The sequence below is a fragment of the Vipera berus genome (assembly GCF_964194415.1).
Source record: "Vipera berus genome assembly, chromosome: 1".
Taxonomy (NCBI): Eukaryota; Metazoa; Chordata; class Lepidosauria; order Squamata; family Viperidae; genus Vipera; species Vipera berus.
Genome location: NC_138202.1, coordinates 303,399,806 through 303,418,965, shown reverse-complemented (window position 1 = coordinate 303,418,965; position 19,160 = coordinate 303,399,806). Strand labels below are relative to the sequence as shown.

Below are 19,160 nucleotides of genomic sequence, written 5' to 3'. Positions count from 1 at the left end.
CATGGCTTAGCATTTATTTTGAGAAGTATTATAGTGGCAACATTTATCTTTGTGGTTATCATTCACTCTTTCAGTCTTTAGCATGCATTTTATTAATTTAGCTTCCTAATACACCAACACTGATTTGATATTAGTTAGCAAATAAGAAACGATATTTAATCTAATTTGGATCAAACAAGTAATAATAAAATTACCACTTCAGAGTTAAAAGGCTTTACAAGTCAAGGAAAGTAATATATCATAAAGCCATGGCTTTGGATAATTTTATCCGATGAAACCACAAAATAGCTACTGCATTCTATTAGGTACATATACCAGGGTTGTTTATATATACTTTGAAAATAATTTGGAAAAAAAGGTCTGGCACAAGCTCATGCCATTTCTACTACCTGTATTTCCCTGAAAATAAAGACCTGGTCTTGTATTATTTTTTTTGCCTCCAAGAGGCATTAGGTCATATTTTCAGGGATGTCTTGTTTTTCCCAATGTTTCGCCTCATGGCAGCGGCACCAACAGCCCTGTCAGGCAGAAGCCCATGTGGCCGCTGCTTGAGCGCATTGCCCTCAGCCTGTTTTGCTGGCAGAAACCTTCAGGAAAGTCTTCTGCAGCCCAGAATGGAGCCCCGGGTTGACGCACCTGTTGCCTCCCCCCCGGCCTCTGTTTCACCAGCAGAGGACTTTCATTTTTACAAGTGCACCTCACCCCACCACGTGCAACCAGATGGTGAGATGGAATGGGTGGGGTCTTAACTAGGACCTATTTTGGGGGTAGGGCTTGTATTAGGCGCACACGTAAAAATCAAGCTAGAGCTTATTTTTGGGATAGGTCTTATTTTTGGAAAAACATGGTATGCAAGTCAACTTTTGCAGGGTTCTGCGTAAGTCTAAAAAATAAAGTTGCAGTTGCTCATTAAAGTCTGAAGTACTTTTTCCAAATTATTGCCCCAAAATGTTCATCTCTAGTGCAAGGTATGTACACGTGCATAGCAATTTGTCTAAAAATATACAACACAATCCTATACTAAACTGGGAATAAGTTATACTAAACTCAGCAGGGTTTGCTGTTATGTAGAAATTGCATTCATTAACATTCCATGAAACTGAATAATGTGATAGAAGCAAACTATTATTACAATCACCAGGGTAACGATAATAATTGAGGGATATAAATTTAACAAAATACAATGATAATCTGTAAATGCTGCAAAAATACACTAATAATTGGTCACAGAACTGCTGCACCCAGAAGCATCAATATATTTTTACTCTTTAATTATATTAAGCATTTCCCTGGAAGCTTTATTAGTCAAATATGAAATGGATGAAAGAGAAATATAATGAAAAACATACAGTATACAAGGAATGTATAAATACTTTTATGTTCAACATCAAGATATCTACGGATCAATTAAAACATTAACAAGGTTTCTCAATGAGAGGGGTGCTGAATGAGAACACGAGAACTTTTGAGAGCATGTTTGGGGCAATACTATAAAACAGATGCCACCATGGGAGTGGTGATGATGAAGACTTTATCTAAAGGCAAATGAGGCCCTGCACTATGCTGGATCTCTGTGGCACCCAAAGGCACTGTTGGAAATACAGTTAACGTATGAAGCTGGTATTTTGTAGCAAGTTACATTGCTATTTATTGTGCTTGACTAAAAGAATCTTTAAATTCAAGTGGGATGAATTGCCTAATGAGCACCAAGGAACCTATCAGTGATTACATTGTTGCTCTTGAATTTCTTTGAGATTTCAGGTTTTACAGACATAAATAGAAATTTAAAACATCTGCTCTATTATGTATTACTGGTGGTGGCACCTCTTGGAATCATAAGGCAGCTGCTTCTTTTCTTAGGCTTCATGATGCTTAATATATTAATTTGTTTTACACACACATGTACGTGTACAACTCTTCAATCTCAAAAAGCATATGAGCTTCATGAGCTTTGAAAATGATTTAGCTAATTAGAAGTGAGGTGCTTTGTACACACTCCCATGAACACTAAACACCTGTTTCAAAGGATCTGCACAACCATGCTTAGTAACAACCTTTTCTATCAAAATTAACTTAGTAACAAAATAAAATTTAACTATTAAAATGTTAGATTAGGAAGTGTCAAGAATGAAGGTGCAACTTCATCCTTAAATTCATTAGCTACTTTTTACATGATCTTACCACTAAAAATAAGCTTATAGCCATGTTATATAATTATTCCCCTTAGTCAAAAGTATTAATTAATAAGAGAGTAATAGTGTTAGTATTTCATGAGAAATATAAATCAAGAAAATTTCTTCTAGCAAAGCTGAAAATATCATAAACATTTTATACAGATTAAATAAATCTTGTAAAAACCCCTTAATGTTGCTTTAAATTGTTACAGTTTTAATTGCAGTTTGACAAGATGCTTCATTTTGAAGAATTAAACCATTTTCTGGTTTCTTTGGCTTTTCATTAATGTATTAGGTATTATATATTAAACTATTTCAAACAACTGTAGAGCATTTGTTTTTCCAGTTATTATTTTGTGGTTAATTGCTTAAAGCAAAACCATTTTAGAGTTAAATTATCCAATGCTTTAAAAGATGTTTTACATTTCAAAGGTATATCAAACACACATTTTTCTAATAAAAATGTCAATAATATTTTCCTTAAATGTATTTTGCATGCAGGTAGCAAACCATAGGTTTGCAAATAATTTTTTGGCATCCATGTTGGCTTCAATTAGGCTAAGTATTATTCTATTCAGCTGAATTCTCCTCTGGCTTGATGTATTGTGTGTGAAACAGTCTAGCGCCTGCGGTAGACAAAAAAAACCACTTGAAAATACAGCAATACATCCACAGAATTTCTGCAATTTCGGTTCCAAAAAGGCAATCCTGATCAAATTATCCTGGAGTGTTGAAGATGAGAATGCTATCACACACCAAGTGACTTCCTTCCCACCTGCCATAGCAAGAAGGTGCATGTTTTCTGAAGCAGGAGGGGTTGTAGATCCAAGCTTATATTTCTCCAGGGCCTTAACACTTACTGATCACCTAACCTCTTCTGGATACAGTGCTTGGGACACATACAACTGGTGCAACGCTACAGACTACAGCCTAAACTTACCAAATAGTTTATCCAAAGGATCAGAGAAAATACTTCAAGGGAAATAAAAGTGCATACTAAATGTCCCAAAGGCTTTTTTTTTTGAAAGTGCTTCTGGCATACTTTTTTTAAAAAATAAAATAAAATAAAAAAAAATAAAAAAAAATGCACACACAGAGACACACACACACACAGTTTAAAAGTGCTTTTGCTGGAAACCTGAAAATATACATTTTTTGTAGCCTCCATGTCATGACAAATAAACAAATTCTGCTTTTCAGGGTTTTTGTTTGTTTTTTCCAACTGATCGCTTTGTGCTTTCAGGGAACTGTCTAAAGCTAACAGCTTCCCAGAGTTCTTTTACTGTTGTTTTTCTACCTTGTTTTTTTTCTAGAGAAAGCAGTTTAAAGAGTTATTTAACAAGCTGTATGATCTCTTGCTGCATTATAGCTTCACGAAAATATAGGATGAAAAGCTAATTTTGAAGAGACAAAACCTGTTCAAAATGGAGTTAGTTCAAATAATGGATATTATTGGAGTAGCAGAGCAGCTCAAATCCAAGACGTTTCTAATGCAAGAAGTACTCAAGCAAGAAATGTTTTATACTGAAAGCTACTAAGATCTCATTCTTCAGTCACTGCACACTTCCAAACTGTGAACATCTTAAGAGTCATGAAGGTAAAAATCAGGTTTTCCTCATCTGTTTTTGTTAGTACCTCATCTTACTGAAAGATAATGTTCTTCAACAGATGTCATCAACAAGTTTCATTCCATTAATCCCACGATAAGTTACTCGACTTGGACGCACCAAGACTCCATATTTTGGCTTGCAAGTGAAGTATCGCTTGTCACCCACACAGCCATCATTCTTGCCCTTAGCACTCCGAAGTTCCAGGCCAAGCCAAATGCCTGGAGCAAAACTGGTGGGCCCAATGTAGCGAATTGTGCCCATCTCACTGGAGCTGCTCAGGAGGACCTGAGAGCCTTCGTGTAATTTTACTGGGCCTCCTGTGCTTGTAGTAGTAGTGTTGCTCCAACTACGACGCAAAGAAGAATTTTTTGATCTGTACAGAAAAAAAGAGACAACAACATTAATTTCCAATTGAAATTAAAGTAAAAATAAAAAATACAACATTGCACAGCAAGAGGAAATTGGCCTCTACGGTATTAAATTAAGCCCAAGGACCTCATTCTACTAATTGATTCTAATTTAATTTCCAAAGCAAAATATGTATACGTTTGACTTATTATATTTCTATTCTGTCAGTAATTTTATGAAGTAATTTTCTTCATTCACATTAAACTGAAAGTCAAGAAGATTTTACAAGTATAACCCTTTCCTCTCAATGCCCACATTAGCTGTGGAAGAGCTAAATATGCCAAGATGCTGTATAAGAAAAAATAAACTGCTCTCCTGTTGCAATCCCAATAACTATCAAGTTTGTCATGTGATAAATACGCTCATATTTTTAAAACAAGGATATTAAAATCAGGTAAGTATTTAATGTCATTTCCAGTGTGGTCTAAGCAAGATTCCAATAAAAAGCAGCACAAACTATGGAAGATGAGAGAAGCAAGATTTTAGAAAATGTTGGCCATTTAGTTTAGCATGAGCTGGCAGGGAAAGGGCAATGATTTTCAATATAGACCTGGGTTTTTTACCACCTGGAGTTATTCACTTCAGAGTATATTACCACTTGTTTTTAACAACTATTAGCCACTGCAGCATGAAAATTCACAGGTGTGCACAACATCATTAGCATTGTTCTTCTTACAGACATTCAGAAATAGATATGGGATTTGCATACATACACCAAAATGATTCCTTAATCATGAAGATTCATGCCTCCTCAAACAAAAGAGGATTTTAAGTCTTCTAATCTCAGAAAATTGGGAATATATAAATTCTGTTCTTTCTTCTATAAAGTCACTTACTTGACAAAGAAATTTCTCCTGTTTATCTCTTTTTGTGAAGCTGCAGAGGTTGTACTGAAACTTCGTTGGAAACCTGAATGAAAAAAAAAGCAGAATAAGCTTTTAATTTAACATGCAATATATTTCTAAGATGGTTTGTAACTATGAATCTTCAGTTACTTTGGACTATGAGAAAAAAATGAGGTCAGCTGAAAAAAACAATGAGGAAGGCTACACAAAAAGCCAAATAAAGATCTGTAAAAAATAAAGTATACTGAGAACAGAAAGCAGGATGGGTCACAAGAAGATGATAAATAGTTGTAGCAGTATACAGGATGTTGAAGAAGCTAAAACAGAATAAATTGAGGCTGGCAAAAGATACTAAAGCAATCAAAATGGTTTATTAAGATATGTTAACTGCTTGATAAACACAGCAAAATCTTAACAAATAGCAAATATTCTCCATTAATATGCTTAAATAACCAGGTTAGTTGCATCCTCTAGGCCAGGGGTAGGCAACCTTGGCTCTTTTATGACTCATGGACTTCAACTCCCAGAATTCCTGAGCCAGCTTTAAGTTGCATTTCACAAAGATATATCTGTAGATCTCTGAAATCTAGAAATACAATCTATAGATCTCTGGAATCTCACAAAAAATCCACTCTTCTTAAAAAACCATATTTAAATCCAGAAATGCTTTTAAAAAAATAAAACAAAAGAAAAAGGACGTAACACTTGTTTTCCTAATTCATTCTCACTTTATATCAACAGCAAATATATCATCTTCAAGAATCTACAATTTCTGCAATTTGCATAGGTAATAAAAAACAAAAACAGATTCATGTTGTATTCTTACCAGGGAAAGAATGATTCATTTTACTTGAAGTATCTGTGAGAGATTCTAGTGAACCTGTTAGCCTGCAAATGAAATCATGTATTATTTTTTTCTCACTCAAGATAACAAAAGAAAAAGTGTAATTCAGCAGATAACACACTCTAGATTGAATTTTCTGAAATCAGAATATAATTTTCCAAAAACTACATAGTCCTCAACTTACGACCAAAATTGAGCCCCAAATTTCTGTTGTTAAGTGAGCTTTGCCCCACTGTATGACCTTTCTCCCACAGTTGTTAAGTGAATCACTGCAGTGAATTGACTTTGTCAGGAGGCTGCAAAAGGGGATCACCTTGGGACACATCAACATTCATAAATATGAATCTGTTGCCAAGCATCTGAATTTTGATCACATGATTGTGGGGATGCTACAAAGGTGTAGCTGTGAAAAACTGTCATAAGTCACATTTTTCAGTGCCTTTATAATTTTGAACGGTCACTAAATGACTTTTGTAAGTCGAGGATTACCTGTAATGCTCTGAAGATGAATTTGCCCTATAGTACTCCTCATAATCCTGAATCAAGATCCTTTTATTAGTTGAAGAAAATTGGTCTAACATGATCAAGAATGAAGTGCTGGGACATCACTGCAGAAAAACTGGTAATGGAAGGCCAAACTGGAAATGGGTCTTTAGAACAGAGAAATAGTTTTCCCTATGATTCACACTGTCCCCATGATTCTCATTCCCCAGGTGCAAGGAGGACAGAATCAATATCTATTGAAGTTCTCTAAATAAAGCGTCTCAGGGATCAAATACCATATATACTTGAGTATAAGCCGAATTTTTCAGCCCACTTTTTGGGCTGAAAAATTCCACTTCGGCTTATACTCCAGTCAACAAAAAAAACTTACCGAGGACTTGTGCGCGGCCGAGGCTTTGGTGCTTCCGGGATCGCGCACACCTCTCCCAAGCCACCGCCGTCCGGAGACCTGCCGAAGTTTGGGGAGGTTTGGGGAGGTGCGCGCGCACCTCCCCAAACCTCCCCAAACGTCGGCAGGTCTCCGGACCTCTGCGCCCTGCCTGCCTGCTTCTTTCCGCAGCGGAAAGAAGCAGGCAGGCAGGGCGCGGAGGAACGGAGACCTGCCGACGTTTGGGGAGGTTTGGGCGCCTCCCCAAACCTCCCCAAACGTCGCCGGGTCTCCGTTCCTCCGCGCCCTGCCTGCCTGCTTCTTTCCACAGCGGAAAGAAGCAGGCAGGCAGGGCGCGGAGGAACGGAGACCTGCCGACGTTTGGGGAGGTTTGGGCGCCTCCCCAAACCTCCCCAAACGTCGCCGGGTCTCCGTTCCTCCGCGCCCTGCCTGCCTGCTTCTTTCCGCTGTGGAAAGAAGCAGGCAGGCAGGGCGCGGAGGAACGGAGACCAGGCGACGTTTGGGGAGGTTTGGGGAGGCACCCAAACCTCCCCAAACGTCGGCAGGTGTCCGTTCCTCCGCGCCCTGCCTGCCTGCTTCTTTCCGCTGTGGAAAGAAGCAGGCAGGCAGGGTGCAGAGGAACGGAGACCCGGCGACGTTTGGGGAGGTTTGGGGAGGCGCCCAAACCTCCCCAAACTTCGGCAGGTGTCCGTTCCTCCGCGCCCTGCCTGCCTGCTTCTTTCCGCTGTGGAAAGAAGCAGGCAGGCAGGGCGCAGAGGAACGGAGACCCGGCGACGTTTGGGGAGGTTTGGGGAGGCGCCCAAACCTCCCCAAACGTCGGCAGGTGTCCGTTCCTCCGCGCCCTGCCTGCCTGCTTCTTTCCGCTGTGGAAAGAAGCAGGCAGGCAGGGCGCGGAGGAACGGAGACCCGGCGACGTTTGGGGAGGCGCCCAAACCTCCCCAAACATCGCCGGGTCTCCGTTCCTCCGCGCCCTGCCTGCCTGCTTCTTTCCGCTGCGGAAAGAAGCAGGCAGGCAGGGCGCAGAGGTCCGGAGACCTGCCGACGTTTGGGGAGGTTTGGGGAGGTGCGCGCGCACCTCCCCAAACCTCCCCAAACTTCGGCAGGTCTCCGGACGGCGGCGGCTTGGGAGAGGTGCGCGCGATCCTGGAAGCACCGAAGCAAGTCCTCGGTAAGCTCCGGGCGGTCACTTGCTTCGCGTCTCCTGAGGGAAGGGGGGGCGACTGGAGCGGGCGTGTTTCCTCGCCTGCTGGGCGCCGCGATTTGCCCGGGGAACGCGCGGGCCCCGAATGGCAGCGTGGAGCGAGGAAGCGTACAGCCAGGGCTTCCCCGAGAGCCGCGGCCACACAGGGTATTCCTGTGTATTCAGGCTTGCAAAATGGCGGATCGAGCCTCTGCTGGCGGCAGAGGCTTGCAGAACGGCGGATCGGCTTATACTCGAGTCAACAACTTTTTCCAGTTTTTGGGGGTGAAATTGGGGGTCTCGGCTTATACTCGAGTCGGCTTATACTCAAGTATATACGGTACTGTGCAGCAGCATACACAGCAACCAAGTATGTATCCTGTAAATCAGCTTTTAGGAGCCCTGTACCAAAATTCCGTTTTTCACCTCTTGTCGTTAAGTAGCTATGAATCCCCAAAAGCAACTACTGCTAAGAGAATCACAATTCCAAAATGTGGAAAATATGTAACACAAAATTTCTGACACTGGTGGAAGATTATTATGGTTCCATTCCAACTTCTTGTCTTGCAGCCAACACAGGTGCTTCTTTGTTCTCTTTTTTTTTCTCTGTAAAGAATTTATTGTTTCTCCTGAATTCACGTCATTCTTTTATGCTGTCTGTGTGTTAATTTCAATTTTCCACTGCACCTTCTCCAAGATACTCAACCTAACCATGTTTTAGCCTCAGTGTGTGCACTCTTCATTTGCCACTATTTCCCCTTATTTTCCTACCATGGTATTTTCTCTTCTACTCTCCATATCACCTCAAAGTCCCTCTCATTCACAACACTGAATAATGTCTGCTTGGGTACATCACAATTTAGTTAATAGTAACCAATAATGGAACAGCTTGCCTTTGGAAATTGTGAGTGCTCCATCACTGGAAGTTTTTAAGAAGAGAGTGGACAGTCACTTGTCTGAGATAGTATAGGTTCTCCTGCTTGAGCAGGGGGGGTTGGACTAGAAGACCTCCAAGGTCCCTTCCAGCTCTATTCTAATTCTAATTCTAATTCTAATTCTACTCTACTCTACAGAGCAGTGTCAGCTGTGAATGCCCACATAGGTAGATCTGTTTCCATCCTGGCCCTTCAAGCCTCCCCATCAATCATTTCTTTCTGCTTTATAGCACTAGAATTTAATTGAAGATTTCAGAAATCTTTCTTTCAATTACGAGATTCCAAATACTGACATCAGATGCAACTACTTTTATTAAAAAGAAATTCAAAATACAACTCAACTTTATTATCTCACATTAGTCTTGACTTATTAGTTTCTTTGGCCAAGCTTATATTAGAATAAGGATAATCAAAATTTGATAGAAGAGAATATTGCACTGATGATGTCACCTGGCTTGGTAATGAAACCTTGGCAAGAAAACCACCAAGCTCAGACAGCACCAGGAATCTACAGTTTGGCAAGAGGGATACTGACCTAGGCTTCTCTCCAACCAGAAAAGGTTTCTGAATGAAAATGATACAATAAAATATATTTGATGCTGAAACCACAGTCTATGGCACTTACTTTTGCACTCTAGAGGTTGGTGCAAAAACACCGTATCTGGGGGGGCATTTGAAGTACTGTATGCCTGCAACTGAGCCGTCATTCTTGCCACGAGGTTTATCCAGTTCTATGCCATACCAAAGCCCTGCAACAAGAAATACTTTTTTTTATTTCCAAACGGGGTATTATTGTTCATTAAAAGGAGTTTCATTTGAAAAGAAATGCTCCTCACTTTCAGTCTGCAGAAACAAAGGAGGGGGAAAGCTGTTTCAAATAAATAAATCGACTTCAGTAAACTATCAAGACAACAGAGTTCTCTCAAGATTTGTTTCAGCTTGCATTCTAGTATTTAACTCCACTACATATACAAAGAAGCTAATGGAATAAGGAGAGGAAAGTAGGGTATCAATTGCTAAATGCTGTAATTCAATCTAGGGAAGAACAACAAAGCTTTAAAATTAGAGTTTTCAGTTTAGAGGAACAATCAGTGCCTCAAGAGGCAACTGTGACATCTGCAAGTTTATCAGTAACAATACATTTAAATAAGTTTTAGGATACTGTACTTTAAATTCTCTCAGCTGAAGTAAAATGCTACCAAGTACAATCTTTTGAAGAAAGAGAAGACATGCTCAATTATTGTTGCTGACTAGCAACTCAACTTCTTCAGTCTTTTTGTAAGACTTAGGACAGTCCTTTTTTCAGTTAGGTCCCATCCAATGTATCTCTAATGCAGACATGTCAAACACAAGGCCCGGGGGCCGGATCCGGCCCACGAAGTGGTTTCATGCGGCCCGCAAAGCCATCCTGGAAACAGTGAGGGAACTGGCCCTGGCCCAGAGACCATCCTTCTGCCAGAGACCCTCAGATCTGTCCCACTCCTGACCAGGCCCTCATAGGCACCCTTGATGCGAACGATGTAGAGCTGGCCACGCCCACCCAGTAGGCCATACGCACTCTAGCCACGCCCACCCAGTAGGCCACACCCACCCTGGCCATACCTACCCGGCCCCTTGAGGGCAACCGCAATGCTGATGCGGCCCTCAATGAAATTGAGTTTGACACCCCTGCTCTAATGTGTCCCATCCTGATATATTTCTAGACACAAATTTAAATGCTCAGAGAAATTCCTTCATCATTTCCAACAGGAAAACAAAAAAGTTGATTCTACATTAATGCATTTGTAGCAGAATATTTTCTTCAGAAATTATCAATTAATAATTTATTGAATTTTAAGTAGTAGCTTACTTTATACTTCAATTAGCTAGTTGTTACTATTGATGTTTAGTGTAATTGCTATTGGTTTTTTACTGTAAATCTATTCATTATTTTATTAACTGTAAATATTTAATTGATATTCTATACTGTTTATGAAAATTACATTACATATTTTAATGGAAACTTAAAGGCAAACATGTGATAAACAATAAAGTTACCTGGTGCAAACTTGGTTGTCCCATAGAATCTAACTATTCCAGTTCTTTGTCCGACCACCAGTACTCTTTCTCCAATCTGAATTTCCCCTTCCTCAAATGCATTTTTCTTTGCAGACAGAAAAGTATTGTTTCCTTCTGTTCAATTGGGTTCACAAAATGCAGGAGATATACAAATTACATAAAATAAGAAAATACTTATGAACTCATTATTCACGTATAGGCTCATCACAGTCAGTTATGCTCTGACAGCAGTAAACAGAATTACAGTATAAGAGCTAATATATTATATCTGTATGATTTTCAAATTTAGCAAAGACAATTACCTACAAATCTAGGAAATTAAGATTGGTACTATAGAAGAGGCTTATATTACTTTACAATTCACTTCAAATATGTGAAATCTAAACAATTTCAGCCAAAGAAATTATCTTAGCTCCTTCTACCATTGTGATAATCTATTTTCTTCCACAGACATCCTAATGATTTTTAGATAAGATATATTTCCCAGAATTGCATAAAGCAGTCAGAAGCATCTGACCTCATAGCAACAAAGCCGCTGCATCCTGTAGAAAGCTAAGATAGCTGCTTTGTAAATTGAGCCTAGTTATCTATGCATGCACAGAGACCACAATTGGAGCATTCTCTGATAGTGGGAGAACATAAGAAAATTTGGGACAATTACTTTTTTCCCATTAAGTATAAACTAGAAAAATGAAGTTTTGCACAGAGTGTCATGGTTCCGACAGATGAAACCTTTCAAAAGAACTTTGAGGCATTGTTTACAATCTTTTATTCAAGTAGCATAACCTGAAGACATGGATGTTCCAACAATCAGGCCTGGACTGACTATGGTTTTAAATTTGGTTTTATGGGGTTAAATTACTATGTATTGAACATATCTACCGTTTAATTCTTTTTTAAATTTTGTATTTTCATGTTCTTTTTTAGTTTTTATTGTTGTGAGCCGCCCTGAGTCCTTAGGGAGAAGGGCGGCATATAAAAATAATAAATCAAATCAAAATCAAATCAAATCCAGCTCCCCAGCCCAATTCTTTATCAACTCTGAATTCAATAACCTTGATTCTCACACTAAGTTTAGTGTTGTTATGCCTAGCTAAACTCTCATTCACAGCCCCCCCTCCCAGCATCATCTAACTCTAAAAGCGAAAGGAAAAAGATGGCTACATTTCCATCTGTTGTCAATGCAAAACATCCGAAGTTTGCATAAGGCCCACAGCTGGGCTGGTGATTTGAGGTCAACTGCACTTACCAAATAGTCCCTTGCCACTTCACTCACACTTCCAGGAACAACAAAACTTACCTGGAAATCGCAGATATTATAGAATTTAACAGCTGCATTAGAGCTTTAGATATGCAATCTTCCTATATTTCTATCCTTATAATGTTCTATTACAACAAATAATTGAGAGAAAATTATACCAGCCATAGATTTGGATGAAATTGGGTGGTCTTTCATGTTTTCCTTCTTATTATTACTTGTGGAATTACATTTCTTGGGACAATTCAGCTTGCTGTCTAATGATACAGTTGAGGATGAAGAGCTACTGGATCCAAGGTAATTTGCTAAAAATAATAAAACAAAATTATTCAGCTAGAAAACACATAAACACATGAAAGAAGTGTCATTTTGTCACATTTTTCATTCCTTGTGAGCATAAAACTAACTGATCATGATGGATACCACTTAGTTTTTCAAGTCTATGTTACTAGTATGTAATACTTGTAAGCCTAGAGCATAAATGTAAAAATAATGCAGCCTTAAGTAATAAAAAATCTCAGTTCTTTGCTTTTGATAGCTAGTCTATTAAATCTTTGATGAGAAACAGGGAGAATGACATTTTGTGGATGAATTATGAAGTGCATGGGCTAGTGCCTACAGCATGCTGTTATGCATCATATTAATATTAAAATCCTGTCTATAAAGTAAGATTGGAAGGTAAATCACTTTCATTTCAATTTGTGAAATGTTGATGTACAAGCTCCTTATCAAGATTTATATCTATCTGTCTCTTCTTTCTATAACTTCCTCTTCTGGCACTTTTCACCTGACTCTAAAAATTTTCATGATTAGGCCTGAGGTTATTCATCCCGTCCTGGAGATAATGCGGACTTTAGGAATGTGGACTTTAGGAAGTACAAGTACCAAGTATGGAAAACATCACAAAGAGCTTTCAAGTAGCTGCAGTTCCTTGTATCATGTACCATTAATCACAATCTATATGAGTATTAGAACCTTGAACTACTATTTTGCCAAGCATCTTGAGATCTTCAGCAAGGTTCATAATCTTTACAAGAGAACATCCTATTTCATGAACAAAGTTTTCCACCACAGAACATGATGAAAAATTACAGTGCAATGAAAGATATGGAGCATCTCTAACAGCAGAGAGAGACTGGCATCAAAGGACCAAGCATTTTACCAGTCACACCCCATTCCATTACTCTATATCTTAGTAAATACTACTGTCTTAGTGTTAAAAGGGTATATTATAAGGATAATTTCAGAAATATTAAAATAATGAAATATGAGGAAATGTCTGAATACGTCTGAAAGTGTAACCCTTTTTGAGTCTCAATGAGGAAGGAACTTGACAGAGACAAAGTTTGGCACTCCACCAGTAACGGCTAAGATGTATATGTTAACCATGTAAAACTCATGTTTCCTCCTTTTTCAAGTATTCAATTTATTTCTCTGTGGGATTTATTTTCTTGTTTGATTTTAACATACTGGATTTATTCCAATTTATTTATTTATATTTTATCAATTTATTTACTGTATTTTGTTGCATTTCACTGCATTAGTTGTATGGATTGGATTGAGATCCACAGCATATGAACACTGTGACTACTTATAATTACCTGCACATTTAAGATTATTATCTATACTGTCAAATAATAATCTTATTCACAGCTCCGAGACTTCCAGTCCTGCGCAGTATTGACTGGTCACGGGCTTGCGGACCGCACAGCCAACTTTTGTCCTGCCTGGAGACCCTAATGGGTCCAAGCTGCCCCAGAGAGGCGGCGAAAAAGGAAGGGTACCCTGGCAACTCTGGAATAACTGCGGTCGTTCTGTTCGTCTTGGGGAAAGCCTTCTAACCCGACAGGAGAAAGGCTGTATTTCATCTATCAGCCCAAGCTAGTTGCAACCTGAGTCCAAAAGAACTAACCAGCACTACAGTAAACAGTGTGCTTGAAACTGGTGGAGGAATCTGATTTTCCCTTTTCTATTCTACACTTAATTTCCTGGAAAAGATCCCCAAGAAGTAAAATACCTCCGAAAGTGAAGGAGGGGGACTTCCGCTCCATCCTTATACTAACAGAAGTGGCGAATTAAAATTTATAAACTTGAAAGGTAAAATTTAACTTTGGACAAGTTTAAGATTGTTGAATGGTTAAGACACTCATTTTAAAAACCATTGTTCATATTGAACATTAAATAGACGCTGACACCTAGCGGTGGATGAAGACAATGACAGCTATGATTACCATAGAGAACTTGCCAAAACCTAGGAAAAGCTAATTTGTGTTTGTGACCTTCAAAGCTTTAATAATAAAGAACAGCTGTGACAAAAAATAGACAACAAGCTGGGCTGCAGACAAAGAGAGAATTATAAACTTTAGGAAAAAAATCTGTTTTGGAACTCTTTAAATTACAAATATCTATTTAACTGGGACTCTAAACCTATTTGCAGATAAGAAGGAAAACTCCAACTTTTGGCCATTATGGATCAGAGATATGCAGACAGAACACACCAAGAAAACATAAATACCTCTCAGGAGGAGATATATAGAATACTGCAATTAATTCAAATAACACTGAGTTCAAATCACAAAGAAATCCAAAATAATTTTGGAAATACAAATCAATCTATCTCTAAGTTAACCTCACAACAAAAAAACGTTCCAGGAAACAACAACAGAGAAGGAACAGACAAAACAAATAAGTGGACATAAAATTGAAAATAGAGACTCAAAGACGGAACTTAACAAAGCAAGAAAACATGATTTAATCCTAGTCGGGGAAAATTTACAAGAAATGGAAAAAACAACTCATCTCTTAAGACTACAAAATAAATCTGAGGACAAAAAAACAGATTGGATAAAATGGAATGTAGAGATGTTGAAAACATCAGAGAGAAAGGAAATGATAAGAGAAGCAAAGGAGAAAGAGAAAAACATTTTCAAGAAACATGGAAAGGCAAAAGCCTCACATAAAGATACTTTATTCGATTTACTTCTTATACCTATAGCAACAGTCATGAATATGTGGGAAAACATTTTGATTCAGCAAAATACATTGATCAAGAAAGATACTGGTTAAAGGGGAAAGACTGAAGTGAAAATTAAGAAAATAGATGATGGGATCTACCAGAGAGAATATTTAAAAAAGAAACATTTGTTTGAATATGGTTAAAGAAATAGAAAAGATTCTGAATACATATGTCATTCTAAGAGAGATGAATTCCTTAAGTAATACTGTATGCTTCCCCCTCTTTTTTATTTTATTTCTTGATATAAGTAATATAATACTGCTGAAATGGCCTAGATCAGGTATGTCAAACTCCCGGCCTGTAGGCCAAATGCGTCATGCTGGCAATGGGGAAAAAGTTGCGATACGTCGCACGACATCACATGACGTCGCACGTTTGACATGCCTGGCCTAGATGAAGGAAATGTTTTAGATAATTAAATGTGACTGAATTTAGGGAAATTATAATGTATAAAAAAGAAAAAATACTTTGAATAAAAGTTAAAGGATTAGATGACTAGGCACATTAAATAGAATATTTAAAGATTAAATATATATATTTAATCATGGTTAAAAAGAATAAGAAATTTGGGGAATGAATATATATATTAGCCTAGGAGGAATATATATTTTAAGTAGCATTTTACTTTTTATGTTTCTTTACTCTTGCTCTCTTTTCCTTTTCTTTACTGTTTTTACCTATTCTTTAAGAAATGTAAAAGTGTTGAATGGTTTATATGGGAAAAATGGATTTAAATCTTTAAATGTAATTAACTGTTGAGAAAATCTTAACCAGCAAGAATACTTTGAACTTTATGGGAGAAACAAATCTAAATAAGGACTGTAACAGGATATAAGATGAGGCAACCAGAGTGATTAGATAGAAAAGAAATATTATATTGATGTGATCATTATTTCTAGGAATATTGGGAAAAATCATATATGTAACCGTTATTTATTAAAATAATTATTATTTTGATAAATTATGTATTATGTATTATTTCAAGGTTTGCAAAGAAGACATTTTGGGGAAAAGGGGAAATCAACTAAATGTACTATGTGGTTATGGATTATAGAAACCAATTGTTAATGATTTTTCTTTACAAATGTAAACCCAGCAAACACACGGTTTACCAACTATTAAGTGATTTATGTTTTTAAAAAATCAATAAAATATATGGAAAAAAACAATCTTATTCACAGCTCCATTGATCTCCTTTCCTCCTGCACTTTTCCTTCTGAGACAGGACTAAAGTATTCTATTTTGAAAACCGTTGCTTCTCTTTTGTCCTGCCTGAGGAATAAGGCCAGTACAGTTACTATCCCCACATGAAGACAGCAACTGCTGCTGTGTGTGGGAGCAGCAGCCGTACTCTGCAGCAAGCTCTCTGGTAAGAGGCTAACTCAACCTTGGCCCAGTATTTGAATCACAGAATGAGAAGAATGGGCAAAGGCCCAATAATGTAACTTACAATCTCTCAACCAAAATATCAGAAGGTGGAATCAGCACCAAGCAGTAGTCAACCTGCTCTTCCTTGTAGCATCACATGCATCTCTGCCCATGTGCAGACTACCCACACCCACACCCAGCTCCACTGCCACCATTACCTCCAATCTTTCCTCTCCCTTCTCCTCTGTGGGCAAATACAGCAGCCACCATTTTGGACAGTTAGTTAAACTGTGCATGCTCTCCCCAGCTTCTAGGTGAGATTGGATTAATAGTACCTACCTCACTAAGAGAGTATAGCATAGCTAGGGCTAAGGAACTACCCATTTTAGAGGACTCCCTAGAGCCACTGGCCACTTTTCCAGCACTTCTTTGCTAGGAGCAATGGAAACAATGACATTTGGTCTTCTACAAAGTCAATACTCCCTTCACTAAATAAGCTAAAAAATAAATTAGTTTTCCTTTGGCTGCTCTCTCCACAGTTAAACCGAAATAGGCACAGAAGCATAAAGCCAAGCAGCTGGTTGGGATAAGATAACTCTCCAGTGGACCAATTAAAGTCCAACAAGTTACTGACCTCTGAATACTCTTCCTCCATAAGCATTAGAATCCATCTGATTCAAAAGCAGTTTATGGCTGAAATAATGATGAATTATTACTCATGTTTTAATTCATTAGCCTTCCAGTCAAGCACTCCTATATATAAATAAGTGCCACTAAAAAAGAATTATATACCCTGGCATAAGCAAACAAGATTTTCAAGGAATAGAGAATCTTATCTAAAATTACCAATAGAGCATTATTATAGATTTCCCTTATCCAGACCAAATATAACAACCAAAAATATCTGGAAGACAGATTACCTTGTTTACCTGATACAGTTTTCTTTACTTCTTCACTGCTTACAAATGTGGAATTGGAAGTACTATCTTTTCTGGATAAGCCTGTAAGCCAAACCAAACCTATGAAGCACTACAGTCTAAGTAACACATCCAAAACATCTCTGTATATATTCTCTGAACATTTATAGATACAATTAAATATGTAAAGAAATATTTATGCAAATCCTTTATTTCCCTCTAAAGGATAATGGAATATTGAAAGACTCAGTGGTAAACTCACGTATAGGTACATGAAGCCCTTTCTTGCATTTCACAAGCCAATAAAGTCAATATTATATCAACATGCCTTCTTCAATCTTCAGTTGAAGAGATCTCAGAGATACAGTAGCAACTAGACAATCCATGACCCTTGGGTAAACATTTCAGAGATATTTCCTTACCACATTCCTCAATGCCTTAAAAAATGGCAGAGTTTCTAATATACTTGAAAGTTCTTAAAACTTCAGAGAGATATTCAGGAAAATATCTGCCTTGAAAGTAGCTCATGTTGGCCTGTATAGCCCAGTCGAACATCAGGAGTTTATCACGGGAGATGTTTTAAGATACTTTTATTACGTTATAAACATTTTATGTTTTATATAATTCACCAAATTTCAATCCCATGGGAGTCATGTCCTGGCTTTTGGGCACATTCTGTCAGTTAGCCCATTTGAGGTACCTTGGTTCAAAAACTGTTGCTCTATGATGCATTATATTGCCCAGTTAAAGATTATGGGGAGAAGTGTTTTAGTAGTTTATAAATAGATGTGTCTGCTTTTAAATGAACTATAGGAGATTTTAAGCAAAGCTCTTTCACATTATATCAATTGTAATCTGTCATTTATATAAGCTAGCACTAAACACATTTGAAATATCCAAGCTTATTTTTTAAACAGGAATTTAAAAGCATTGTATAACATAAGTAATTATTTGCCAAAAGAATATAGCCTAATAAGTAAACAACCTTCCATGCAAACAAAACAACAATGCAATATTTCATTTAGCCTCTAAAAATGTAAAACTGAATATTAATAACATGATTTAAAATTTTAAAAGAAAATACAAATTCCTAAAAGAAATTCCAGAAAAAGAATCCAGAACACAAAGAAAAGATCAGAGTAATGCCCAGTGCATTAAGCACCTATTTTGCATTAAACATTTTGAGCTTTAAGGCTGGGAAAGATTATTATCTAAATCCTAAGACAGCTACAGATGGGTAATGTCTGTTAAATATGCCAAGGCAGCAAAACAATTAAAATAGGAGAAAATACACATTAGTCCTGATTATGAATGCATGTTGGGTTTATTCCTAATTAATCTTTGTCAGCCTAACATTATAATACCTTTTATTGCTTAAGTCTCTGAAAACAAAGGCTGCCTACAAACCATGAATTTTGATTTTGGTCTGGAAATTGTTATGCTTCCTGAAATGTTCTTTTACTTCAAAATAAAGTGTCCCCATGCTTACCAGAATTCACTTTAGAGGTTATGTGGGTTACATCTATTTTCTTGGATTTGATTATAGGCAAAGGTCGTGAGGAAGACGCTTTTGTACTTTTTTTGTGTCCAGAAATCTTACTTATTTTAGAGAGTGGTGCAAAGATACCTGGCAGAAAAGATATATGATAAGGTAC

The 19,160-nt window shown here is 37.7% G+C and overlaps 1 protein-coding gene across 3 annotated transcripts in view; it reads right to left on the bottom strand.

The window, feature by feature from the left end:
• Positions 1 to 997: 997 nt before the first annotated feature.
• CLIP4 (CAP-Gly domain containing linker protein family member 4) overlaps positions 998 to 19,160 on the bottom strand; it is a 40,706-nt gene continuing 22,543 nt past the window's right edge. The window contains exons 9-17 of one of the 3 annotated variants that reach the window (XM_081342725.1): positions 18,995 to 19,132; positions 17,509 to 17,589; positions 12,366 to 12,509; positions 10,926 to 11,060; positions 9,514 to 9,637; positions 5,864 to 5,925; positions 5,029 to 5,101; positions 3,810 to 4,157; positions 998 to 2,800 (exon numbers count right to left, since the gene is read on the bottom strand). In XM_081342725.1, coding sequence (XP_081198851.1) covers positions 3,836 to 4,157; positions 5,029 to 5,101; positions 5,864 to 5,925; positions 9,514 to 9,637; positions 10,926 to 11,060; positions 12,366 to 12,509; positions 17,509 to 17,589; positions 18,995 to 19,132 — 1,079 coding nt within the window. In that variant the 3' untranslated portion in view covers positions 998 to 2,800; positions 3,810 to 3,835. Of the gene's footprint in view, positions 4,158 to 5,028; positions 5,102 to 5,863; positions 5,926 to 9,513; positions 9,638 to 10,925; positions 11,061 to 12,365; positions 12,510 to 17,508; positions 17,590 to 18,994; positions 19,133 to 19,160 lie in introns of all 3 variants that reach the window. The other 2 variants (XM_081342724.1, XM_081342726.1) reach the window with 2 other exon arrangements.